The sequence below is a fragment of the Passer montanus genome, unplaced genomic scaffold, assembly GCF_014805655.1.
Source record: "Passer montanus isolate IOZ18808 unplaced genomic scaffold, ASM1480565v1 scaffold79, whole genome shotgun sequence".
Classification (NCBI taxonomy): Eukaryota; Metazoa; Chordata; class Aves; order Passeriformes; family Passeridae; genus Passer; species Passer montanus.
The window spans coordinates 1,933,772-1,961,023 of NW_024373145.1; the positions used below are offsets into that span (position 1 = coordinate 1,933,772).

At 43.6% G+C, this 27,252-nt stretch overlaps 1 protein-coding gene across 3 annotated transcripts in view; it reads right to left on the reverse strand.

The window, feature by feature from the left end:
- DCBLD1 (discoidin, CUB and LCCL domain containing 1) overlaps nucleotides 1-12,318 on the reverse strand; it is a 46,174-nt gene extending 33,856 nt beyond the window's left edge. For all 3 annotated transcript variants that reach the window (XM_039731614.1, XM_039731613.1, XM_039731615.1), the window contains exon 1: nucleotides 11,964-12,318. In XM_039731614.1, coding sequence (XP_039587548.1) covers nucleotides 11,964-12,210 — 247 coding nt within the window. In that variant the 5' untranslated portion in view covers nucleotides 12,211-12,318. The remainder of the gene's footprint in view (nucleotides 1-11,963) is intronic.
- Nucleotides 12,319-27,252: the final 14,934 nt, after the last annotated feature.

Here is a 27,252-nt window from a genome sequence, read left to right on the forward strand (position 1 = left end):
GGATGGAAATACGTTTATTTAACCAGTCAGTTTGACAAAGACTGTCTTGCTGACACTAAATTTTCACTTATCATTACTTCTAAGAACTGTTTTCTATCACCCCATTTGGCAAGAAGCTGTCAGCCTTGCCTCAGACATCCAGGTTTCATCACTTCTCACTGGACAGGAGCAAAGCAACATATTTGACACAAGGTACTAAATAATCAGAGAATCTAAACCTACTCAGATTTAATAAAATCTCTCCTCAGCACCAGGAGCTATTGAAAACACATCAAACATGCTTTGTAAAACAAGTTCCCATTGGCACTTGAATCAAGACCAAGATCATGATCTCTGAATCGTGGGCGACCACCTGCTGGCCTACCTGCAGGTGGTACCAGAGATCACAGCACTGGAATTAAGGCTGTTTACCAGAGATAAAAATAATCTCCCACGGCAGATGATGGAAACAGCTTCCCAAGAAGAAAGAACCACAGCTGGCACCTTCTGCCACAGCAGCAGGCACAGCACTCACACCTTGGCCTCTCTCATACGGTGCTTGCCAAGAGCAGGGCATGATTGTAAATCCAAACCTGGGATCCACCAGAAGACACCAGCACATGTGGCTGTGGAGAGGGCAAGAGGAGACACCAAGGGGCTGGCAGGTATTCCCCACCCTCCCTCAGACAGAGATGTAATGGATGCATGTGAGACAAGGTGGAGAAGTAGCTCCAAGCAGCTGTGTCTGGGCTGGGTCTGACCATGGCTGCTGGCCCACAGGCAGGAGGGTCCCCTCTGGCATCTAACCTGCCCAGGAGGGACAGGGGGGATGAAATCAATGCCCACAAACAAGCTCTGGCCCCATCCTGTGAACTGCCTGAGACACAGCCCCTGACAGACACTGGGGCTTTAGCAAAATGGTGGTGCCAGAAGTAGCAGAGATCCCTGAAGATGATGCTGGTTCCTTCAGGTACCCTCCTGTCACCCAGAACCACCTGGCTGGACTGGCTCTCTCCTTCCATCCCTTCCTAGGCCCAGCACACAATCTGAGCCATGGTGTCTCACTCCTCTCTCCCTGGGCTTCTCCAGCCTTTGGCTGCACACACGTGTGGATGCACACAGTGCCTTCATGCAACCACTCAGCACGTTCCCTCCTGAGACAGGCAAAAGGCTACAGTTTTTCAAATAAGTCCTCTACAAAGTTTTCACTTGCCGCACCTTTCAGAAACATGTTGATTCGGCCAACTGCAAAACAGTTACAGTGTATGATATCAAAGCATTTTCAAAAGCATTGCTACAATGTCCTGGCAGCAAACAGCTGCCTTTTTCATCCTTCTGATTCACCCTCACGAAGCAATTCATAACAGCCTTGGACTGACTCCAGTGCTAAATACATGTTATACCTAGGCGTGATCACGCACCCAGCCCGCGGCTCCCTGCCCTCTTCCATCCCATCCGATGAGCCCTGCGGGGCCCTAGCTTTTCCCACTTGGTCTCCCTGCTTACAGACTACTGCTACCTGATCTCCCTTGGCTGCCCACTCTTTCCACTGGGATGAAGCCCCCCAAAGCAACTTTATTTCCCTCCTTGCCTCCTCTTGCCCAGTTTGACATCCTTTTGGAGGTCACCTTCATGGTGGTGCTTGGAAGAAGGCAAGCTCTCCCTACTCCACATGGGAACAGAGTTGTTGGGAGCTCATGGCCTGTCCTTTCTTCCTTTCAACTCCTTCCTTTGAGAGGAGAGCAGAAAACTGAGTTTGGATACCTAAACTCTGAATCCAGCTCAAATAATCAGCATTTTCTGAAGAGCCATGGCAGCAAATGGGCACAGTCAAAAGGAGCAGAATGCCATGGAGTAAAGGCTATGGCTCTGAGAGCTCTGATGAGAAGCCCCACAAGGAGAAAAGGGATTTGTCTCATCTTCCATATTGCTTTCACGGAAGTAATAACTCCAGCTTATTAAAAGCTACAATAATAACTGAATCAAGTTTTGCATCTGTGCTTGAAATATGATTTGAGTTATGCATAAGAACAGATAAGTATCTAAGAAAGAAATCAACTCCTTCCAGTTAAACCTGTGCCCTCTCCGCTCCTATGGGATAGGAGAAAAGAGAGAAAATCCAAGTTTTCTTGCCAGATGCCATCCTAATCTACTGCAGTGGTCTGAAAACACTTTAGGTTTTCATACAGCAACTCTAACCTTCATCACTAACAGAACCATGCATGCTGCAAACACAAACAGGTTCACACCTGCACTGCTTTCTGAGGTGATGGAGTAAATGCAGAGTTAAGTGCTTCATCTCTAACCTCTCCACTGCCAAACCTGGGTCAAGAGCATCGGCTCTTTACTGTGCCATTACAACAGAAGAGACACATCCACACAGCCAGGACCTAAACCCTTCACTTCCACAGAGAACTGTGAGATGTCAGAGCTTTGTGCTTTTCCTGGCAGTGAGCTCAAACCAAGGGCAACACCACAGCCTGATGCATTGCTGGGCAGGTGAGAACCCCCAGTCCTCCTTCCCAGCAGTGCTGGGGCCCAGAGGCACAGGGATCAGGGGAGAGGTGGAGGGAGAAATGTGGGAATTCCACAAACCCCTGGATTCAAGGCAGGTGCCATTTACACAGCCAAACAACTGGCTGAGCCCTGCTTCAAAAGTATATAAATCTACAGGAGGATTTTTTTTTTGAAGTCCAGCTTTACATTCTTCACAATATTTTGTGGATACAGAAAAAAACCTATTTTCAAATAATGAAAGAAACTATTAAAAATTAAGGCAAGTCTATAATGAAAAAAAAAAAAGTGACTGTTATCCTCCATGGCCTTCAAATTAGTATTAATATCTTTTTAAGGGAAAAAGTCTCCCACATCACAGTATGCCCTATTGAAAAAGGAAAACCAAATAGCATGTAAATATTTTCTTTGAGTTGCATTTTAATTTAACTCCATTAGGAAGTCAGGAAACATTTTATCCTCTGTGCTGCAGCAGTTCCTGAGGACACTTATTTCGCTGCCCAAGCTAACCAAGTGGTGGCTGGCAGGAGGGCTGAGAGCAGGAAGGGAAGGTAGAGCAGCAGAAGAAACAAAGGAACACTGTGGAGTGCTGATTTTATTGCCCAAATTATTTACTTACCAACTTCAAAGGGATGCAAAAGGAGAAGGAGGCCAAACAAACCACAGCATGTTTTCTCCTCCTCTTCACAGACATTATTTACTGTAATGTCCCTCTTAAAGTAGAAATGAGAAAGAAGCAAATGACCTCCAATTGGTTCTGCAGTGGTTCCATAAATCACAAATTCCCACCACGTGCCCAGCCACAATCACCCCACAGCCATTCAGACTGCAGCTGGGAACTGGCTTTCCTCGGGATGTCCCCTGCAGCCAGCCTCACGAGGTGCTCTGCCTCAAACATATGAAAAGTTATTTTGGTAACCAGTTGGATTGCCATCATCAGGTAAAGAAAAAAATCCCTGACAACCCTTCTGAATCTCTTATCTAACAGTGTAGCTTACATCCATATTACCATTGTTCAAAGTTTGAGTTTTTTAGCCATTGCAGCACAACCATCGGAGATGGCCAGGGAAATGTTTTCAGCTACATGGTAGTGACTTTACAGGATTGCTACAACTGACCTGGGCAGCCTTTACTACCCCAGAAACCTCTCATCTTTGCAGAAGTTGTCAAAGACAAATACATACCAAGATCTGAGATTTTATATATTTAGCTCTAAAAGGTTAAAAGAAAGCAGATGCCATCCTGCTTATCTCCTTAGAAGCAACTTCTATCAACACGAAGCCACGTCCACTAAGCCAGAGCTTCACACTCAGCATGCAGGTTTGAAACCTGAACAAGTAGTAAAGTCCTTCTTACACTAACACAAAATGTGAATCACGATCTGCTTCCACTGCAATCTGTGAAAGACAGACAGTACCAGAGTACATGTCAAAAATAAGTATGTTTTAGTCACTGCTTCCAGGACTTAGGCACTATACCCAAATGTAGCCCGCCAGAGAAGCAAGCTTCAGTACTGGAATTTGCTTTTCAGCACTCTAAATACAGCACTCTTGAGCTTGTGGGTGTGAGAAAACTTCTATGCCTTTTTAACTGCTGAAACAAAAGAGATTCATAATTTATTTATTTACTGCAAGGCTTCATTTAAATATTTTTCAATGCCTTCTTTTTATGAAGGTGGCATATTGCTGTGGTTGACCATCTCAACATCTTATTGTTGTGCAGGTTTGGACAAACATGAGAATGGAGCTACACATGTATGGAAATTTCAGAGGAATCTTAAAGAGTCCCATTTTTGCAAAAGGGAAACTGATTTTTTTGTTTTCTAAATAAATAAACAATTACTATGAGATACATGTCCATATTACACACCTCAAATGCAGAGAAGGCACCGAGTCCATTGCCAAGCACTTGTACCTGCATGCTCAGAAAGAACTGTGAAGGACTATAAATAAATGGGAAGATGGCCACATTCCTCCATCAGCCACCCGTGCAGAGTAACTCAGGACCCTGGGGATGGTTCAGAGCAATGAAGGCTATGAGGAGCAAATATCCCACAGACAGCAGTTTCTGCCCTGCCCCTCTGCCTACAGCATCCCAGAAATGTGTCAACAACACAGGGCTGGAGCAGGAGATGGAGCTCTCCCACCCTGTGCTGGGCTGTCCCTGGGCTGGGGGGACATTTGGCCGTTAGGACATCTCCTCCAGTTCTGCTGACTTGAGGCAAACATGAAGTTGGAATTTTGGATTTTTATTAAGGGCTTTTCAGGCAAAGTAGGAAATGCTAATCTTAACTAAGAGTCATATCATATGTATGCAAATTGTTTGCTCTACTTTCTCCATCTGTTTTCTTCCCAGGTTTTTCTCTGCGCTATGCTTTACTGGAGATTAACTTACAGTATATTGCACCAAATTTGGACTGTGTGGGAAACATATGCTGCAAGCTCAAGGCCAGACTCGAATATTGGGTTGCACAGGAATAGGAATATTCACAGCAGTGCTAAGGACTGACAAACCCACAGGGACAGGAAATTCAGAGACACCAGGGTAAGGAGAGGCTGAAGCAGAGCTGTTCCAGTTACAGTAGCAGGTGGGAAGGCAAGATTTCAAAACAGTTTTAATTTGGGCAAGAGGAAATGGCTGAACATGATAGAATGAAACCACACACTCCCCTCATTTTAATATGCAATTACCTTTTTAGTGTGATACACATTGAGCAAGACAGTTATCAATGATGGAGGATGGTCTTTTTTTCTGGAAATCAAACTTGTCCTGACTTACTTGAAAAATCATGCATCCACCTTTTATGCCAGTAGGCCTAGGTGGAGTATGTCACTTGTTAATAAGAAAGAACAAGAGAAAGGATGCTACTTTTCTCAAGGTGAATTATACAAACACCCCATCATCCCCAAGGTGTAAATCAACAAATATCTCAAGAGAAAACAAACTGGTTTGTGATGGAAACAATAATTTTCATTTATCAGCACAAACAAAACAAAAAAATTCATGTCTTTTGACTCAGTGAACCCAGTGTCTAAGAAACTATTTCCTCCATGGTTACTTCAAACTAACAAGAAATGGTTTTTTGCAACTTCAGTAGAAATGGAAGACAAAATTTTACTGAACTAAGATGAAGAAACAATCAAAGAACTATTCTGACCTGATGCACTGAAAGCAAGAATTGCCTTTGATCAGTATCGTCCCACAGCCAGCCTGCTTGATACTCATCCTCAAGGTACTAAACAAAACGGTACATGCAGAAGCTCCATAAGCTTTTGGGATCTTCCCAATTCATTGTGGTTACATATAGTTGCTGTGAAGGATGTTTTAAATTGGAAAAAGGAAAAAAAAAAAAAAAAAGGAGAGAGAGAGAGAAAGGAAAGCAGCTTCATCATTACTTGAGTACTACAGTGCTGGTTGTGGCACCACATGTGATCCACAGCATCACTTCTGTGTCTTCTGTGAGACATTAATGAGACTGCATAAAAAGTATTTATGGATGTGGAAAACAGCAGAGAGGAGTATATTTTATGCCACCTTGTGTACACGACTAATACTGAAACTCCATAATTCCATTTTGACCAGATTTTTTTGATTGGCAGTAGTATTAAACAATCACATTCTCAACTTTTGAAACAGGATACAGTAGACAGTTTTTCACTCAACCTGAGAGTGAATGTCTCAGTATAACTGCCTAGTTTATTTGGATACAGTTTTAGTTTGCTTTCCACCTACAAAACACAGCAACTAAGTTTCATCTAAAAAAAGTTAGTGATTTAGTTTTCAAAACACAAGCATTAGCAAGGACCATGGGTTTAAACACGTCTCTTCTGTCTGTGCTAAAATGCTAGATCAGAAGTGATGATTCCTTGGGTTTGAAATGCTAACATGACTGCTCAAAAAGCCTGCAGGAGCTCAGAGGCATTTGAACTTCAATTCCCCTGTAGCATGCTGACACAAGAAACATGGGCTAATACAAAAACCCCTGCCTTTGGGAGAAAGCTGACACAACAGGGAAGGCAATAGCTCAAATGTGAGCCATGAACCTCGCTGCTAAAGCATCCCAGCAGAGGGAGACCCACAGGATAACTGAATTTATTTTACAAGTTAAAATATATTTTTGCAGACCCGGAGGACAAAGTGTGGACTTTTTGTTGTTGTTGTTATGAGTTCATTTTACAAATGAGGCATTGCTGACTATTAAGATCAAAACAACAAACCAACACAGAACTGGTGTGGCACCACAGCAAAACACGAGTGAATTTCAGGCAGAAGCCACACATACCCTTTCTGCACAGTTAGTGCAGCTGCAACAACAAGGCTCAGGCACCTAACAAAGCTATTCTGTTCGGGTGGGTGAAGAAATCCACCTATGTTTCCAGCTTTTTGAAGTCTCTGCTGCTACTCCATGAAGAAAAGTTTTGTTTGATTTCTGACAGGACACACACAGGCCTTTGTATAGCATGAGGGATCACATCCAGAATTCCCCATGTGTTTTTGTAATTTGAAATAAAACAAACAAACAAAATTTTTATTCAGTAGACATGAACATCTGGAAGATGACATCAACATGACTTCAACTTTAATGTCAAAGCATTAGCCTGAAATCCAATATTGTTGAACAATTTGTGGTGGAAATGCCAGAAACTCGAACATCATGGAATAAAACTGTGAGGGATATGAGGTTTCTGCAGTAACTGAAGGAAGAAACAATGTTTTAGAGTTTAACTAAATGCCTGGTGAACACAATGCAGTTACAGATGTAGCTTGGGCTGAAATGCATGATACTAAGTATAAAAGTGAACACCCTGGTCCTGTGGAAGGTCTGGGGACTGGGTTTCTAGCCTTGCCCTGCTCTGCTTTCCCCTTTTATTGTCCTGTCCCTCATTATGGTTGGCTGGAAAACACCTTCACTGAAGTTCTTTGGACATGGGCAAATACTGCACAGCATGGGTGCCCTCCCATCCTTCTTTGTGCCTATGTGGGGAGCAGAATGGAGCTGCCACCCGACAGCAGTCCCATCCCATCACAGAAACAGAAATAACAAATATGGTCACAGTGGGACAGCAAATCTTGCTCCAAGAGGATGAGAAAGTACCACCATCACCAAACTAAGCCTTCATGTATTGGAAGGAAACTTCTGAGAGGCAAGTCCTGGCTCTGCCAAAAGAAGAGACAGGGAGAGAGGCAATGAACAACCAAAATGCTTCCTCTCCTCAAAACACTCAGCTCCCAGGCCTAATTATGCAGGATCAACAATCCTAACCAAAACTACTGGCAGCCTCTCTCTATATACAAGCATGCAGCCAACCTCAAAATTGTGGCTTTAGCACTCACACAATTTTCACAGGCAAAAATCAGTTTAATTAGATAGTTTGCAATTTATTTTGAAAGCAAAAATGAAGGTATCTGTATACTCTTAAAATTAGTCAAACCACTATCTTTTTCTTTATTTAAGCATCACTATTAGCTTGTCCCAGTTTGAAGTTTCCCACTCCCAGTTGTAACACTAATTAAACCTTTTGGGGAAGTTGTGCACTCATTCTTATGCATTGCTATTAATATTTTTTATTGCAGTTAGTTGGGATCCAACACCATTCCACTGAACCCAGTCAGAAGGATTTTATTTTGATTTTGTCTGGCTTGTTTTATTCTTAGCAGATGGTGCAAACCCATATGTTGATGAGTACATGCCACAGGAGAGCATCTGATCCGACAGAGCCAGCCCCAAACTACAGTGATGTCTGAGCTGAGGACTTCAGTGCCTGCCACCACACAGGACCACACTTCTCAGCATGCTGTGAGAGCTCAGATGGGCTTTCAAAACTATACCAGTCCTGGTATCTAAGATACTTTTGAAAAGGTACTTTAGGCATCTCTATACAGCAGCATGACTGTTCTCAAAAGTGGTATTTTTTCAAGCTAATTTTTCCTGTGCTACCCATGTAACTCAGATGGACTAAAGGTGACACTTGCATTTGATAAATATAAAGGAACATAGTTTTGCATATGCAAACCAACAAATAATTTTCGTGAAATATGATTCAACAGCCATACAGGTAACAACTTTCCCAAAGCATCTTTTTCTCCCCGCGTTGTCAGAGAGACTCCCGCTGCCCTCCCTGCCTTTGATTTTGTTTGAAATACATCCCCTGATAACCTAAAGAGAAGTACTTATGAAGAGCTCAGAGCTATTTATAGCAAAGTCTGTGTGACTGAAAACATCGCAGTTTTCTTGTGGTGGGTACTTGCATTGCTTATGAACTGCAACTGGAAAACTGTTGCCTCCCTCTTTAGCAATTCTAGTCAGCATTCCCAAGGCAAGAGAGAGGGAGCCAAGGAAGGAAACAGACATAAGGACAAAACGCAAACAAACTGAAAATTTACCAATCACTTATATTCAGAAACTGAAGTGGGGGGTGGGGTTTGGGTACAAGAAAGACTCATCTCAATCTGCATTTCAAACTGCTGGAAATGGGCATACAAAGTGGATTAGCATGATCACACCAGTATTCTTCAGCAAGGGTATTGTGCAAGCCCCTGGGAACAGGCATAATCTCTCGTAATTACTGGATACACTGTTGTCACATTGAATAACAACCTTTCCTCAAAACATTTAATAGTCTACTCCCCATCGATTCTTCCAACTGGGCGTTGGGTGCGATTGTCAACAGACCCAGGAATACAGCAAGCAAAGCTCACTCCTGGATGCTGATCTGCAAATCCCACATGAACTAGTTTCATAGCTGTGTTTTATTTGAAGTGAAAATAAATGAGGTACAGCAAGAGCAGTGGCTTAAATCTTGTACTTAATAGATTAAAATCCCCATTCCTCTTATGCCTTCCTACAAACAAACAACCTTGGGGTCAGTTTTAAGTCCTACTGGTCAGAAATGTGATAGAAAATGAGTCAAAACTCTGGAAGACTCAGATTCAACTCTGATTTCTGCTGCTCACAATTACATGGTTCAAGGTCTTGCTCAACAACACCAGAAAAAAAAACAAGGAAGGGTGAAGGCAAAGATAATGTGTTCAGGTTTGGCTCCCTTCTGCCTTGGGATCTAAATGCTGGGGAAGATTTTTAGAAGACATACCAGGATACAGGATAGCTGTGTGAGGTTGGCAGACAGGGAAAAAGGTATATTTTTTACTTGTCAGTAAAGAACTGGCAACTGAAATCCCAAAAGATTGATATACAGCATAATAAAAAGAGAAAAGAACCGCCTTTTATTATAAATTCCAAAGCCATGTATTACTCGTGGACAGTCATAGATGTAGTATTTGTTCCCAGGTGAGACCTACTAAGCCTATAAATATTTTTTTAATTAAAATAGTTTCCCTTGATGTTCAGCCTTTCTTATCATTTTATGGACAACAAAATTCCACATTGATAGATTCCTGAGACAACACACACACATTTAACATATTTTCAAGAACAGTAAAAGTGCTGACACCTGGACTCTACACAACCACACAGATACAAGCCATTCCCTGAAATAAGCAAGATACAGTGAAAAAAGGGGTCTTTCCTTAATTTGAAACCAAAGGAAAAGAACAGAAGGTATAACAGCCCTTTCATCCTTGTTCTGTAGCCCCCACAAGAAAAAGTTAAGAGGAAGGTAAAGTCAGCTCATGAGGAGTCAGAAAAATATAATGCTTCATTTTTTAAAATGGATATTTTAACATCAATATACTTAAACAAGTGCATCTTTCTTTGAACCAGCTAATGGGAAACACCAGTGATGACAAGATACAGAATTATCTGAAACTCGAGCCTGATTCACTCTGGCACATCTCCTGCTCCATTACAACTTTTAAATCAAGTCAAGAAGCTTGTGTAACAGGAAGTTTGTATCCACTTATCCTTATCTCCTTTCTCCACTGGTGTGACTTTAGAACACTTAGCCCTTAATTTATAGGGTAATAGTAATAAACAAACACAGAAGAATTTCTCCCGTGGAGAAATGAAGTGTGTGTGGTGGGGAATCAACATATTTTCTGCTTTCTAGACACTGGACAGATTATCTTGTAAATCCGAGTTTGGTCCAAAGAGAACCAGGCAGAATAGCACTTGCTTTTCTAGTCTGTTGATTTGATAGTAGGAACATTTTTAACATGAATAAAGCAAAAGTGCTTTTACCAACTAATTTGGGAATATGGACAAGAAGGGACATTCATACTTACTACTGTGTTACTGTATGCACAAAAACCCCCTGAAATCCCAGCAGACTTACTATTACTAGGTTGCAACCCAAATGACTTTCTTCTCCCTGGTGCCATTGAGTGAGGGACAAGCAGTGGTGAAAGAGAAAACAAACAAAAATAAAACCCTTCAACACAAACTGATGAAAAGAGGGGATTAATGGATTTTTTTTTCCTTGCTACATATGTTTCCTGGAACATATCAAATTGGAATCCCAGCACATGGAGGACAGAACAGCAAAGCTACCAAGAAGCTGGCAAGTGGCAACATGACTCATTCCAACTTCTACCTTTTGTGGGGATGCATATCAGAAATCTCTGTTAATAGGAGGTTATGGGAAGAACAGGTATAAATCAGCCGAAGTACTTTCTGCTAATGCCTGTATACAGCTAATGCACAGCGCTGGGTTCTATAATTTGCAGCCAAGTCGGAACATTAATACGGGATTTCTACAGTTATCTGAATGCACTGTCAAGCTCATCATGATGCTTAGTCTCCAGTACTAGCTAGTTTATCGGTAGCTGCCAGTGAAGTCTTCTAAGACTGGATGCATCAGGCCACGCAATGCAACAGCCAAGAGGCTGCAACTCCGCGGCCAGAGATGTCAGAGGTACTGGTCATTTACACAGGAAGCGTAAAAACACGGGGCAAAGAGAATGGTACCCGCGCTCTACTTGCAACAGTCTGCACTACCACAAAAAGGCTCGTAACATCCCCTCGAGATTCCCACGAAACTTTGTCCCAGCACGAGCACGGGCACTGCACTCTGTCCCCGAGGCGGTGGGAGAGCAGAGCTGCCTGCAGGCGGCTGTGGGACGGGGGCTGCCGGCCCGGCCGCCGCGGGAGCAGCCACGGAGCTGCCGCTGCCCCAGCGCCGCCCGCCGCGCCCGGGGCTCCCGCCGGGGCTGCGGAGGCGCGGCCGCAGCCAGGAGCCCAGGTGGCCTCCCCCTGCTCGCAACTTTCCGCAGACTTTTCCGCCGCTTATCTGACTTATTATAAAAGACAAAAAAAAAAAAAAAAAAAAAATAGTATACGTTTACCGTAAGGCTGGTTACCACTTTAATCTCGCAGCTACTCAGACACAGGGATAAACTCGGCGAGGATTAACCAGGTCAGCTATATACAGCCCTGAGAGCAGCTCAGGCTACGCTCCCGCAGAGCAGCGAGGCGAGGGCGGCGGGGGCAGCCCCTCCGCACCCCTCCGCTCGCCCCCAGCGCGGGGAGCCGCCGGGGCCCGCCTGCCGATCCCCCCGCCCGGCCCCGGACTCACCCAGCGTCTCCGCCCGCAGCCAGAGCGGGGCCGAGGCTCCGAGCAGCAGCGAGAGCAGCAGCGAGGGGGCGGCCCGCGCCCCCCCGGCGGGGCCCATGGCTCCGGCTCTCGGCGGGGCGGGCAAGGCACAACTTCCCCACTTCCCTCCTGCTCCTTTCTCTTCCTCTCCTCTTCCTCCTCCTTCCCGTTGGGGCGGCTCCGGAGCCAGCCCGCGCTCCCGCGGAGGGGGGCGGCCGCCTCCCGGCATCCTTCCCCCCCGCAGGTGTTTCTGCGGAGGCGGAGAAGGGGCCGTGCGGGGCTGCCTCTGGCCCCGTGCCCCGCCGGTGGCCGGGCTGCAGCGCTGCCGCCTCCCGCCTCCCCGGCCTGGGGCTGGGGGTGGAGAGAGGAAACGGGAGAAGGGGAAGCGCCACAATTCCCATTGGGCTGCCGCTCGGGGTATCTCCTCCTCCTGCCGTGGACCGAGGGGCCGGCGCGGCCCCGCCGCCCCCTCCCCTCGCCGAGTGCCGCTTCTCCCACCCACCGCCGCTCCGGGGTGCTGCGCCGGGGTCGCGGCGTTTCCCCAAACCCACGCAGCCCCCGGCATCGCCTGCGAGCCCCCGAAGTTGGCGAGCCGTGTACATGCACACATGCATATATACACGCTCTCGTATACACGAGTACGTTCTCGAGGAAGCAGGATTATTTTGCCCTTCGCAGGCCAATTCCCAGGCGCCGCTCCCGCTGCCGCGGCTGGAAGGGGCGCGGGGGCGGGGGCGGACACGAGTGGGCAAGAGGGAGCGCAGCTGGGGTAGTGACCGGGCTTCCCGGTGCTGAGGAAGTGTCTCCACGCGGGTTTGCAAACCGTATGGTTAGCCTGTGCCAGCATTGTCTGTTAGAATTATGGGCTGAATTAAATAGGAGTTTTCTAAAGTCTGCTGTGGGCATCTCTTTTTCTGGGTGGGATCTTGACTGCCCAGCTCTGAAGAAACCTGTGGCACAGGGAGGGTTGCAGATGAATGACAGGGAACACAGTGCCAGCAACTGCAGGAGACCCGAATGTTAAGCAGGCCCCAGTGGTTTGCCTTTTGAAAGTACCCTGGAGAATTGAAGGTGAGCTGTCTGACTCTGTACAGCCTTTTCAGGGATGGTGAGGGGATGGTACGAGCCTTTCACACTGCTGACAGGTCAGGAACACTGTGCTGCTATGCTAAAATGAAGTACAGAATTAACTTGTATGTCAGAGACAACATTGCTAGATTTTATATTATGTTAGAAAAAGTCGAGTTTGGTAAACCTTTATTCTAATTGCGCTCTTGTTTTGTAAGTGTTAATGTCTGTTTTTTAACTTTTCAGACACCATATGTGATCAGGCATATTTTTTGCCATGTACCCAGTACATTATATTCTTGGTATATGTATTTAACACACGTTGTTAGTATTTGAGACTTACCCTTCTTTTTCAAAGGAGAGTTTGAAATCTAGACTAAATGTTAGAGATGAAATAAGGCAGAGAGAGTGTTTGTTAGTGCAGCAGTGTTTGGTGGTCAGGCTAATCCTCACTGGATTTTGCCAACAAATGCCAGCATCCTTCTGGCTGAAGGAGGTTGGAATAGGTCACTCTCTTCAAAACTCCAAAGGCCGAGAGACTTTTAAAAAGGAGTATGTCCATATGAATAAAAGTGGCCTGTTGATAGGTCACTCACTTCAAAACTCCGAAGGCCGAAGGCCGAGAGACTTTTAAAGAGGAGTATGTCCATATGAATAAAAGTGGCCTGTTCTTGTCTCACAGATTGTCAGGAGCAAATCCATACAAATGAGAGTGATTACAGAGACAAAGGGGCGAGAAAGTCAAACTCTGCAACAGCCTCAAGACTGGACTTAAAGACCCCACAGAAACGGTGAAAATATTGTGGTCACAGGAAATAGTTTTTCCAACACCACATTCTGGTCCAAAACCTACAAAAGAGACTCAGGATAAATGGAAATATGAGGGAGAGAGATGCATAGGATAATACATATGTTGCAACACATATATCCTCTTTGGAAGAGTGGTAGTTGTTGAAAAGCAATATAATATATGAGCCTGCATAGTTTTGTATTAGTTTCAGCAGGCAATCAAACCAGTCAGTCCTACATGAGTTGGTACTGAGAATTATAGTGATTTGAGCTCCATCAACTGAGATCTAGAATATATTCTCTAGTAATAGTGCCAGGTTCTAGTTATATTTGTTAAGAGTTATGAATCTGGACAGAACAGTCCTGCAGGTCAATCCCAACTAACCTTAGGGAAGCAGTACTGTGATAAACTTGCTTTGGTGATCTTGGGAAATTTAGTGTGCAAAACACTTTGCCATGGAGCTTGCAGATAATGCCACTAGTGCTGATCTCTCCACAGAACTTGGATGGTTGGTAATCGGTAGAGGCAAATTAGGAGCCTTGGAAGGCCAAAACAGTTTTTGCCTGTCACACAGCTCTAGAGGCTCAGAACAAGAGCGCAGGTAGGTTGATAGTTACCATGAAAGAGGCTTTCTTCATCTCCTGGGCGCTGGAGGCTTGGCAATGCCCTCTGAGACAGAGAGATAATGATTCAATTCGCAGTTATTTTTATTTCAGTGATCCGTAGTGAAATGATAAGTCATGCCCTTGAGACTGGGGCTGTAAAATATCTGGGAGTGGTATTTATTTTCCGCCCATGGCCAGTGAGGAGAGCACTGGTGGAGGGAAAGCGTGCAGGCTGTCTTTTCGATCTCACCACTCCGGGCTCAGCCGGAGCTGGTCGCTTGTCCAAGGCCACGTGTTTCCTGCTGCAAACATGGAGTGCTCAGGGGAAAACCCTGCTCCTCTCCCCGGTGTTGGGAGCACAGCTTTCCTATTGACTTCAGCAGGATAATAATAATGCAATCAGTGCAGTAGCTTCTGTATTATTTATTTTGCTATTAAATTCTCATTACTATGCCCTCTCTCTGTCAGTTTTCAGTATGCTGTAGGCAAGGAACTTACTGTCTGCTTCCAAGATTAAATAATCATTAAGATGAATGAAATAGTTTATAGCTCTCAAAGTTGCTATTCACAAGGAGGACTTGTGTAACCCCTGTCACCTTGCTGCGCTGGTTCATGTGTACTTTTCCAAATTTCCCTTTGTAAGGAGGAGAGTTAAAACCAGTTTTTAAATAAATACAGTTCTAAAGGCAAGCACTTTGAGTTAACTCCAAAGATTAGTTCAGAAGGAAGGCATACATTGAGCCTGACTAATATGCTGTCACACGGTGGGAACTTCACAACGGGAAAACTCCCTGCCAAACCACTTCTGACAGCTTTTTGCAACTGATTTTGGTCACTAACACTGACTTGATTCGGAAGAGACCTGATTCACCCAAACACATAGCTACTCTTTAGCATGAGCATAGGCCTTTCCTTTACAGGTAATTTCCCAAGGGTGAGAGTTAGGAGTGTGTTTGCTGCAAATAGTATTAACTGAGTCACCTACAACTAGGTAATGTGTCTTATTTCATTGTATGGATACTGTGCAGCCAGCTGCAAATGAGCCATTGAGTTTTTACTCCACAGACCTTTGACCCCAGGATGAACAAACAGCGAGTGAGGACTTCAGGACCAAATCAGCTCAAAACACTTCAGAAGGTGGATGGTCAGTACGGGGACATACCCAGGTTTCATTTGTAGGCTTGTACAGTCTCTAGCTTCATGGATTTACTTTCTTGACCTATACTTTTTACACACTGTTGTACAATTGCACAAAACACACAGAGAAAGTGCTGCTTTTAAGCAGATGTAAATCATCTGATGTGTCCTTGTGTTCCTCGTTTGATGTTAAACTGGTAGTTTGTCTGGGGCAAGGGACAGGGGAGGAGGGAAAAACACATCCGCAGAGTTCTCCTAAGCTTATCTTGCAAGCTTGACACTGCATATATTCTTCCTTTCAAAAGCATCTTGTTCTGTACAGGTTCTGGGGGAAAAATAATAGAAACCAAAAACTTAATTTATACAAAGAGGTTTAAGTTTCATCTTAATGCAGCAGTCTTGCCTTTGTGCAGCTAACAGGAAAGTTCCTGCTCTTAGTAAGAGGAAAGCTTTTTCTTTGCATAGAAGAAGGGGGAGTAATTGAAAACACAATGAGGTGGAGAGGACCCGAGGTTACAAATCACAAAACAGCAAGAACAATTCTAGGCATTGAGAGGTATGCTAATCTCTTCATTAGCAGAAGGATAGTTTGCAGATTGAGAGGCCTTTTAGCAGTCTTTATATATGGGCCAAGTTTTGCATTTTCACTGGGGCAAAAGCAAATGGTATAGTGGATTTACAGGATAAAGCTGAGAACAAAATGCTGTGGTTGCCGATCTCCGTGAATTCAGGGACTGTGTTCTGCCAGAAGTGTATGTGGTGGTTATATAAAAAATTCAGAAAATAAAACACATAAAATAAAATCATTAAATGTGTCTAGATGCAATATTTGTATAAATTGCATGAGGAGTCCTCTCTGTACAAAATGATTAGACTACAGCAAAGTAAACGCTGCCACAAGGCTGTGGCATGGCTTAGGAAGTTTAGCAAATTCCTTGAGATACACATGAATTATTCTGTGTATGTAGAGTATTTTATGGACACAATGCTCTATGCTTTGTTTTTATAATTGGAATCTAAGGCCTTGCCCATGGAACTGCACGGACATTTCAGCCTGTAAAAAACCACCCTCCACTAAGGTCTGCATACCATTAAACCATGAGGAGATGGACTGACCTCCAGGACTCCTCTGGATGTTTACCTAGCTACTGTTGCAAAAAAAAAAAAAAATTGGAATTTGCTCGTTGGAGTTACAAAAAATCTACCCATTTGTAGTAGACTGTGGAGCTGTGCCCTCCTCCTCAGAGCCAGCCTGGGTTCTGGTGAAGTTCATGTTACCAGCTTCCCTCCCTGTTCAGTGTAAGGATCCCTCTTCAGGTGTGAAAATGTCCAGGAGAGAGGGAGTCAGTAAAATAACATCCCAAAAACCCCCCCTAAAAAAAAACACCAAACAAAAAAAAAAAATTGGAATTTGCTCGTTGGAGTTACAAAAAATCTACCCATTTGTAGTAGACTGTGGAGCTGTGCCCTCCTCCTCAGAGCCAGCCTGGGTCCATGGGAAACAAGTGTTACCAGCTTCCCTCCCTGTTCAGTGTAAGGATCCCTCTTCAGGTGTGAAAATGTCCAGGAGAGAGGGAGTCAGTAAAATAACATTTCCACTTTTCAAGTAGCTCTGAGCAGGTAGCTAAGAGGATGGGATGACCGAATGCTTCATTAGCACTTTAAGGTAAACATGAGGCAAGAATCAGACAGGAAAAAAAAAATCTACTGAAAGAAGAAACAGTTTAACTTGCACTAGCTCTGGTCACTGCCGGCACTCATATGGATGAATTGGAACCAGGTAGTGTCATTATGTGATTACACTGGTAGCAAGAATCCCCAGGGGAGAGAGACCATAAATATTCTTAGACCTGAAGAACATGGAAAAAGAAATTCCAAGCAATAAATTCCGGGAGAGAAAACGAAACAGCAGCAGGCTTCAAGGCCTTTGTCTTAACCATAGGTCTTGTCTGAGTGGGGGTGTGATAGCAGGGCTCTTCCCAGCCCTGGTAGGGAATGTCTATGGGATAATTGGATGCTAAGAGATAAGCAGCCTCATTCACTGCAATAGCAGCAGTTGGGTGTAACTCTAATGAGAGTCATATAGGGGATGAATGTGCACTTTTCATCACTTTAATTGCTGTAACCTATCCAATCATGTCACCTATTATGATGTAATTATGAGATCAAGTTGAAGACTAATCATTTGTCCCACTGCCACATATTTTGCAGTTTCTCACAGCTGCTTGGTCGTCTTAGGTCATAATTTTTCATACTTTCAAGGAAAAAGAAATAAAGTTGCTAATCATCTGGGTTTTGAAGACAATCAACCAAACATACTATGCTGCTGTCAAGAAATATGGGGCAGAACGTTCCTTTTCATTTACACATATTGTTTTAAGGTTGCCTTGAAAAATATTATGATCTAGAGATTCATAACACTTTTTGTCAAAACAGAGCTTACTGTTTTATAATTTACTAGTTTGGCAGCATCCTTGGGCATTGTCAGTGACAAAGCTCTGAGTGTTTTTTATAGGTCTTTTAAAGAGTTTTTTTGATGCTGCAAGGTATTAGTCCTCATACTTTTAAAAAGGTCAAAGTTTGGCCATTAATACATGTGTAATTTTTAACGGTAGCATGTTTGGGATTTTCAAGAGGAAATTCACAGCTGAATTTGCACAGTCTGCATTTTTTTTTCCATGGGAAACAAGTAGTCTTAATCATTTACTCATGTTTATGGGGTTGCATCCAAGTAGGAACTAAGAAATTACTTATGCAAAATATGAAGCAATCCAGCGGTCATTTCCAGCAATAACCAACTATGTTTGAATCACATGTCTTTTAAATAAAATTAACATTATTGTTATAATCTTTCTCAAAAGGTGTGGAGTAATGGGAGATGAATGCAAACAAGCAGGACTTGATAATTTCTAATACAGAGAGTGTGCCACTTATGTACACTGGAGATGGCAGTTTATGTGCTGGTTTATTGATCATTATATTCCTGGCTGTATAACTGAGACAGCTGAAAGCAGATATATGTATGAGCTGAGTGACTGCTTGGTTTAAAAGAAGTCATCCTGTTTACACCAGATCTAGCTTGTCTTCCTAATTGCAAGGGTTATCATGCCATGTTGCAGTTTTCCTGCAGGGTATGATATGAACTCAGGCTGAAAATCTCAGGAGTTGAAAAGTAAGGCCTTCTTTCTCTCCAGTTCATTTGTTTCAAGAGAGAGGGATGGGAATCATGCTTATTAATTTAGCAATTATGATGTGTGGGAATGTGGTCCCTCCCCCCTCCCTGTGCTCTGTACAGGCCCTGTGGAAGTCTGCACAGCAGTAAGCCAGCTATACATAGTGGAAGCATAGCTCATAAATCTGCAATAATCATTATGTATGGAGAAAAAGCTTCTTGTGCAACTTTTCTGCATAGCATTGGGCTACTACGCCAATGAATCACAAGGTCAAATTCTTGTAATTCATACTGACACAGCTGTGGAACACAACTGTATATACAGTTTAAGGATTCACTGTGAATTGCTTTTGAAGCCAGGCTATTTATTGAAGGTAAAAGCCTGATCAAATGTAGTCTGTCTCTGTAAGAAACTTTTTGCCTTTTTGCAAATAATTGGAAAAATGTGAGTTTGACTAAATATTTTCTTATATTTAATTACATTAATGTATTATTGTGTTTGTTTATGAAATACAAAAAAATTAGAGCCTGCTTTAGGTTCCTTGTTGAAGATAATTGCACAACAGAAAGTAAATGTATCATGTTGGTGAACACTCAAATCAGTTTTGACCATTCTTTCTTCATAAGATAATAAAAGAACAATAATTCATATTTGTTGCCACCTAAAGTTAGGTTTGTGTGGACAATGTAATTTCTCAGATATTCTTTCCCTAAGCAAGAACTTTTAGCTTTCTTCTGTCTTCTTTCCATTAAAGGTACTGTATTCTTAGTTATATCAGACATGCATGCTGGTAGTTGTCCTTCATCCCGGGGTTCAGAAATGGTCCTAAAGACCTTTTTCCAAATGTGATATATATGGTTGAGCTGGAGTTAGGTCTGCCTCCAAGACTTAAATTCAGCCTGTATTTAATTTTTTTGCTCTATATCCAGCATGGCATTTGTCCACTAAAATTAGATGTTCTTACCCTCCTTCCCTTGAGCACGATGAAGGTTTTGGTGCAGGGTGGTGGGGCTGGGCTGACTGTCCGTGTGGATTCAGCCCAGGTATGCACCTCCTGTGGGCTGCTTGCCTGCACAGGTGAGAGACATAAGGGCCAGGGCCAGGCATTCACTGTGTGAGCAGCTCTGCTACCTAACCTTAATTTCTGTCTCCTGCTGCCTGGGCATGTTGTCTAACTAACATTTTTCTATTTCATACACATTTGTCCTCAATAGCTTAAAAAGTTTGAGTGAACCCTTCATTCTCCAGTGGATGAGAGCATCTGGGAACAAGAAAATCTTCATCTGGCATGAGCAGCCATGGCAGAGAACAACTGCTTGTGGCCAAAGTCCCTGTAACAACCCCCACCATCCAGCCACAGTTCCTCATGTGCACAAATAATCAGGCAGATTCACAGAGGAGATGCCTTGGGACAGTTGGGATTAGTCTGGCACAAAAGGATTCAGGATGCACATCCAGAATGCCAAATGGCGAGTATGGTGTTGGTGAAGCCAGCCACAGCTAAGACTGTTATCAGCTGCTCCAACCAGGCCAAAACTGACCCTGGTAATAATTATGTGCTCAGGCTCTGCAGTTACCTCTGCTCTCCACAGAAGATCTGAGTCCCTGCAGTTTCTGGCTTTCTCATGCAGCACCCTGCTCCTGAGCGATTTACAAGGACTCAGCCCCTTTTCAGGAGTTACCATAATCTTTTAGGCCCAGACTTCTGCTGTGTACTGTTAAATACTGTACCTTCTAGGCATTTATAGGTATTTGACTCACTGTTTCAATAAAGATGAGCATGATATATTAATCAATCATTGGGATTCATGTTAGCATGTGTAACTGTTTTCTAGCTGACTTTGTAATTTTCCTTGGAAAAGAGAGCAATCAAATGGATTTTGATTCATTCTCATGGCATTATCTAATTCCTCTCCCACACTCCCACCAATATGCTCCTGTTACCAGGGATCTAGAGATGCAAATCCTATCCTCTAAATGAATAGCTGCTCTTCAGCCTCCTCTCAGTTACAAACCACTCTGGAGCACATGTAGGTAATTTCACATTGGTTTCTGCTGGTTGCAGCCTGGATTTGGTGACCCATGAACTTTCACTTACTTCCTTGCATCTTATGCCCAGTATTTTTTCTTGATGTTCCTTGTTCTATGTTACTGTCCCAGGATTTTTTCATTATTGTTGTTGCTTTGATTGGTAGAATTACATTAATGCAATAAAATAGCAAACACTGAAGCAAAGGAAACAAAAACAGCATGACAGAGATACCATAGTCAGAAAAGAATTATAACATTTACAGGCAGCCATTCTAAGTACAGCCTAACTTGTTGCTACATAAAGAAAATATTTATAGCTGTTTTGTTTTACTAACAAAAGACACACTTATAGACAATTATATAGACACACTTATAGACAATTTCTCATATGTATTACATTTATCTGAAAAACTTGGGTGAAAATGCAGTGAGCTATTTTTACTGGCATACAGACATTGGAGTAGATCTACCTGGGCAATCTGTGCACCTGGAATTTCCACTAAATAAAACATTACTGCTTAGCAGTCCTGTTTGGGCAGAGCCTCTTTCTTCAGATTCGTTCTTAGGCCTAATCTAAAGTACCATGAATTACTGGGGGAGCCTCTCTTGACAGCAGTGCCAAGTGCTCCTCTGGGCCCGTGCTGTCTAGATTCTAGTGCTGTAACATTTCAAGATGTTGCTGTATCCATAGCTCTTCACTCTGCTCAACTTCTGCAGCTTGCAGAGCAATAGAAGACAGCATGTGTATGCACCTAATTTAAATTGCTGCTAGGATGGGTATTCCCCAGTACACTGGATTGAGAACACAAATGCCCAGAGAGGCTGAAGGATATGGTCTTTACTTAACCTGTGCATTACTGCAAAAGGGCACACTAACCTTTTTTCAGAGAACAGTCTTTCTCTGATTTGTGATTTTGTAGAAATCCAAAACACGGCTGGAAAATAAATTTTAAAAGACCAAACAAAAAAAACCCAAAAAAACCCCAAAAAAACCCCCCCAAAAACAAACAACCTAACCAAGCCAAAAGAATCTCAGAAATAATTGTTTCAGTTATTGTTTTAAAATAATTCATTCTCGTATATCCATTTTGATAGAGAGATTTTATCTTTTTAGTGCATCCCTTTCTTCTTTGAGCTCCACTGAGTCCTTTTAAGCTGAGAAAAGGCAAATCATTGTGCTTGTCCATGTAAATAATACTGGAAAAATAATGAACTTTTCATAAACCAATTCAGATCTTTAATCTTGGGAGCATAAACACATGAACCTGTGTGACATCCCTCGTTTAATGTTTCTCCTGTCTTAGCCTGCTTTACATTGTGAGGTAGTGTTTGTCATTACAGCTTAACATGTGATTGTTGTGCAAATCTTTTAGGAGTCCAGATGCGCTCACAATTAAAGGCCACCTCTTACTATTTGTGTTATCGTAATGCAGAGAGAGGTCACTGCTCTGTTGTGCAAGATCACATTCAAACATGTCATGAGCAGCAGACCCTGCTCCCCAGGCTTCCCTCTATTAAGGGACAATGATGTATCGGACTTAAATTTAGTTAACAATAGCAGCTGTTCGAGTGAAGGCTCACACCATCTGGGTCAAAGGGTTCCTTTCTTTGCCTCACTTCCCCTCTTCCTGGAGCTCACCTGATGTTGTGTTGAGCTAATTAAATTTGCTGAGGTAGCAGAACATTTTCTTGACAACAAGGTGGATGGCTTTGCTCTGTGCTGGGGACCTGAATTAGCTCAGCAGAGGTTCAAAACAGCGCCAGAGCTGGTGCAAGGGGGCGGGAGGGACCGCACTGCTGGGACAGGAAAGGAAAGGAAGGGAAAGCAGGTCTGGGACCATGCCAGGGCATGCCAGGGCTGATGTCCTTCACAGGTGATAAATCCTCTCGGCATCGGGATGCACCCTCACCGGCAGTGTGCGGGTCTAGCTCTGTTGCCTGTCCCCTCCTTGCTCTGGCATCTGCCCGGCTTTTCAGTAAAGAAAACTTCCTGAGGAAGGAAACTTCCCTCAGCCTGAAGGAAATTTCCTCAGCAAAAGAAAATAAAAAAGCTGGTTTAACACCCAAACCACCATCTTGCTGTGATTCTGACAGCAGGTCTGTGCCAGCTCGAGGGTCAGCACATATGGCTGCAGGCAGATAATACTCTGGGCTGTTTAAAGCATTGCAATTAATTTAAAATCAATACATCTAAATTTGAGTGACTGCTGCTGCAGCCAATGGAGTTGGCAGACTCTGATCAGTGGCTTTTTGAGTTTCTTGGATGATCCCTCTGGCTCTCAGCTACTGGTCCAGAAGGGCAGGGGTTCCCTTGCTCCAGGGTGGCACTTGCCGGGCTGGCTCTGCCCAGCTGCACTGGGGTCCCCATTCCCCCAGGGACCTAGGCCACATGAAGCCACCAGCCCCTGTCCCAGTGGTGCAACACCAGGGCCACTCTCCAGCCCTGGGCCCACATCCCAACCTTGGCCTCTCTGTCCCCAGAAAGGTGCCTGATGACAGCCGTGGCTGCCCTGCTCTTGGCTGGGGGTCGGATGGGCTCTGCCCTGGGAACCCCCTGACGTAGTACCTAAACACTGCTAGTCCTGGGTGAACATCTGGGGCTCCCTGCAACAGGGAGGGTGTCACTGGGGACTGTGTTTAGGGAATGGGACCAAGCCCCGTGTTCCCCATAACAGGAATTGGGTGCACAGTGGAGGAGCTCAGCAGGGGCTGGCCCCCATCAGATTGATCTGAATTTGGGGGCTGTGGAGCTCTGCTCAGGCCTTCCCCTAGTGTTTAGGGAATGGGACCAAGCCCCATGTTCCCCATAACAGGAATTGGATGCACAGTGGAGGAGCTCAGCCATCAGGTTGATCTGAATTTGGGGGCTGTGGAGCTCTGCTCAGGCCTTCCCCTGCACACAGAAGGGCAAGGAGCAGACTTGTCTAAAGCCATGGCAGCTGTTGGTGCTCCAGAGGGGTTTGAAACTCTTGGAGGATAAAGCCTGAAGCTGACTGGGCTGCCTCTGGTGTTGGTGCATGGTAACAAGGCAATACAAAGTGTTGTCTTGCCCATGCCCACAGCATTTACCTTCTTAGCAGTTATTGCAGGTGGAAATGATGTGCTGGATTACCATCCCCAGGATTTCTCCTGATGGTAGATCCCAGCTAATTATGGTCTTCCCAGAGAATATTTCCCTCTCCTTCAGAAAAGAAGGGATTAGCTTGTTTGCAACAAGCCTGTGTTTTAAAGAACATCTTTAATTTCTGCCTCCCCACCCCTTACTCTGAGGAGGTTTGCTCTTGCTTGTGTGGACAAAGGGATCTGCTTGTTCCTGCCATTAGTGCCAGTGCCTGTACCCAGGGGTACTGCTCAGTCAAGAAGAGAAGGGTGGGAATTTATGGCTGGAGAAGGACTGGGACTCTAGATACTTACCAAAGGTTAGCGAGTAGTACATCCAAATAACAGTCCAGCAACACACTTTCTCAGGCTGGTGGTTGAAATGGTCAAATCCAGCCTCAGTTAATTCCTGTCTCCATAGTGGGCACTGTTGCTTCTCAATCTGTAAGGAGCTCAAGGCAGATGGGCTCTCTCCTGGATTGCTGGATAAGCAATTTCTTTTTATGGAAGTACTGGGAGATGAAATGCTCAGGTATTTGGGAATACCATGGAAACAAGGAAGTGTTAGAGGTAGAGACTTTTATGGGAGATATTTATGCAAACTGAACACCTGACTGTTCTGAAGATTTTTACAAAGATTGAAGGCTGTGTAATCTGCACTACTGCTTCTGCACCTTTTGTCTTTTTCTCCTAATCTTGATTTTATATCTTCTTACACACTGATCTACATGCTCAGATTGATAAGTCACTCCCTCTGTGGTATGCAATCTTCTTTCCTTCTGTTTCCCTCTAAAACCCTTTGCACATCTTTTTCATGCAATCCTCTTCAGACATCCTGCATCAGTCCATTTTACACTCACACTGTTGCACTGCCTGCTACTTGTGTATGTTGAAATTTAGTTTTCTTCAAATTTCAGAAAGCATATTTGATTGATGATAATCAGGAGATATCTAATAGATAACACAGTTGAACAATTCACTAAATAGCTTTGCAAATACCTTGCCAACTCAACCTCTTTAAAGCAATACAAAAAGAAGTGCAAGATTTACCTACTTAACAGCAAGGTTTTATTTGTTGCTTTGTGCTCACTCTCTCTCCTAATGTTGTGTACAACGATCACACAAGCATAGTTTAATTATCCCTAATATATTATTTTTCTTTCAGATTTGATTTTTTTAGCAATGTATTTATAGATCCATGTTACCTTTTAGCATTCCTTATCTTTTCTATCCTGGCCTAGCTTTTACATCTCTTCCTGTTAATCTCCACAGCTCAAATTTGCCTAGTCTGAAATCCATCATTGTGCATCGTTTAATGAGACATTTCTCCAGTCATCATTACTGCAGATCAATAGAAGAAAATCCCTGTCTCCTGACTGGTTTAGCTAAGGATCTCATGCATGACTGTCTTTCCAATTTGATCCAGTTTAACAGTCTGTTTCTCCCCCCCTCCCCAACCCCACTTTTCTAATCTGCAGAGATAGATATAAATCTTGAGCCAGACTCCGGGGGGTTTCTCTTGTATGGCCTTCCCTCTGTTTGTGCACAGCACTCCCTGACCGACTGGCTGCTGTTGCCAGACAAACAGCTGTCTTAACAGTTGCACCAACAAATAAAAGGGGAAGGAGGGAGGCCAGGGCAGTGGAGGGAAGCTTTTTGCCCTAAGGGTCCTTGTTCATTTACTTTACTAAGAAATTAAAAATCTAATGGGGCCCATGGCTGGAGGCAAAATGAGAATAATCTATGATCTTTGGAAAAGAGTGAAAATCCATTATCACTTAGTACTTCACATCAGCATGTCTTTTCATGATGACCTCCCCCAGACAAAGAAGGTAAAAACTGATAAGTAAATGCTGAGATTTTCCTTTTCATTGCTTTGCCCTGTAGGCTGGTTGAGGGATTGACAGTCCCTCCTTTCTCACCTCTCCTAACTTTCCTTCCCATCAAGACAGGACTGACTCATAAACGGTGGTCTATCTTCAAGGAATTTTTAGTGCTGTGTGAAAGGACACAAACAGCCCAGATTAGACACGAACATCTGCGGGCTTTGGGTGCCCCTGCCTGCCTCCTCAGCCATCCCGTGTTCAGTTTTTGTTGTCCCGCCGATTCCTGCTGTGTGCTGCTGTTTTGTGAAACTGTGCACAGATGTGTTCAAGCGGCAGCACACAGACAATTGTTTCATTTGATGAGATTTTAGGTGCCTGACTCAAACGTGGGAGGAGATAAAAATGAGATGGCTTGAGTGGGTATTACGTTGAGTTTTTTGGCCAAACTTTGTGATGGAGGTTGCTGCCACAAGGGCAGGAATGATGGCACAACTCCAGGTCTGGATCAGCTGTGAGCTAACCATTTGAGAGCTTGTGTCCTGTACTGTTAAAATAAGCTGAGGTTGCCATCAGTTTATGTTAATGTGTGGGGCTGTAACCTTTTGGCAGGCCAGAAAGTGTTTCCCAGCTGATCTTTCTGGCTCTATGTGCAACAGCCTGTGGCTGTGAATGGTAGAATGGTGGTGAATGGTGGAGGAAGCTGCCAGCCCACCTTGAGCCAATAATTTAAATCTTCTGCTGTAAGTGCAGCAAAGTACTAAAGCTTTGTGTCTTTGATCCTTGGTCTGCTTATATTGTGCCATTCATGTGTACATATGCACAGTCTTGTGCATGTCCACGTACAGGAAGTTTTGTTTTTATGAAATTGTGATAATTTCAGGTATAAAGGAGCTGTTAGTTACTCACTTTACTGGCAGTAATAATGTACATGTTTTTCCTCAAGGTATGATAGCCCTTACTCATTGTTATCAGGGCTGACCATTTGTCTGTACATAGTTCTATTTCTCTTACAAGAAACTCAAAAGAACTTGAAAGGTGAATCCATAGTTTGTAAAGAGCTCTGGTATGTACTTCTGTCCAGGTAGGGAATTGTGATCAAGTTTTCTTTTCTCTATTTTTCTCTTAATTCTCAGTCTTCTCCCTTGCAGATATGCTGGTCTGCAAGCGCAACTTCCTTGTGCTGCTCTTTGGGATAAAGGAAATTATATTCTTTAAGGAAATCTAGAATATAAAGGATTAGGTTTATTAATGATATCTCACAAAATTTGGATCCCTACTTCCACATCAGGGTACAGTGAAATGGAAGTGATGTACTTAAAAATTACATTTAATGCTTTATTATTTACAGATATTACAAAAGTCCTTTTAATGTTCGGCTTCTAAAGCCCATAAGTGTTCTCTTCTTGTAGAATTCCTGAAATTTACATTAAAAATCTAAAGACTCGGGTGACTGTTACTATTTGTTCTCCCAATGTTTTCAAAGGAAGGTAAACAAGAAAGGAGATATTGCAGCTCTTTTTTTCTTTGAAAGTCGTGGTTTAT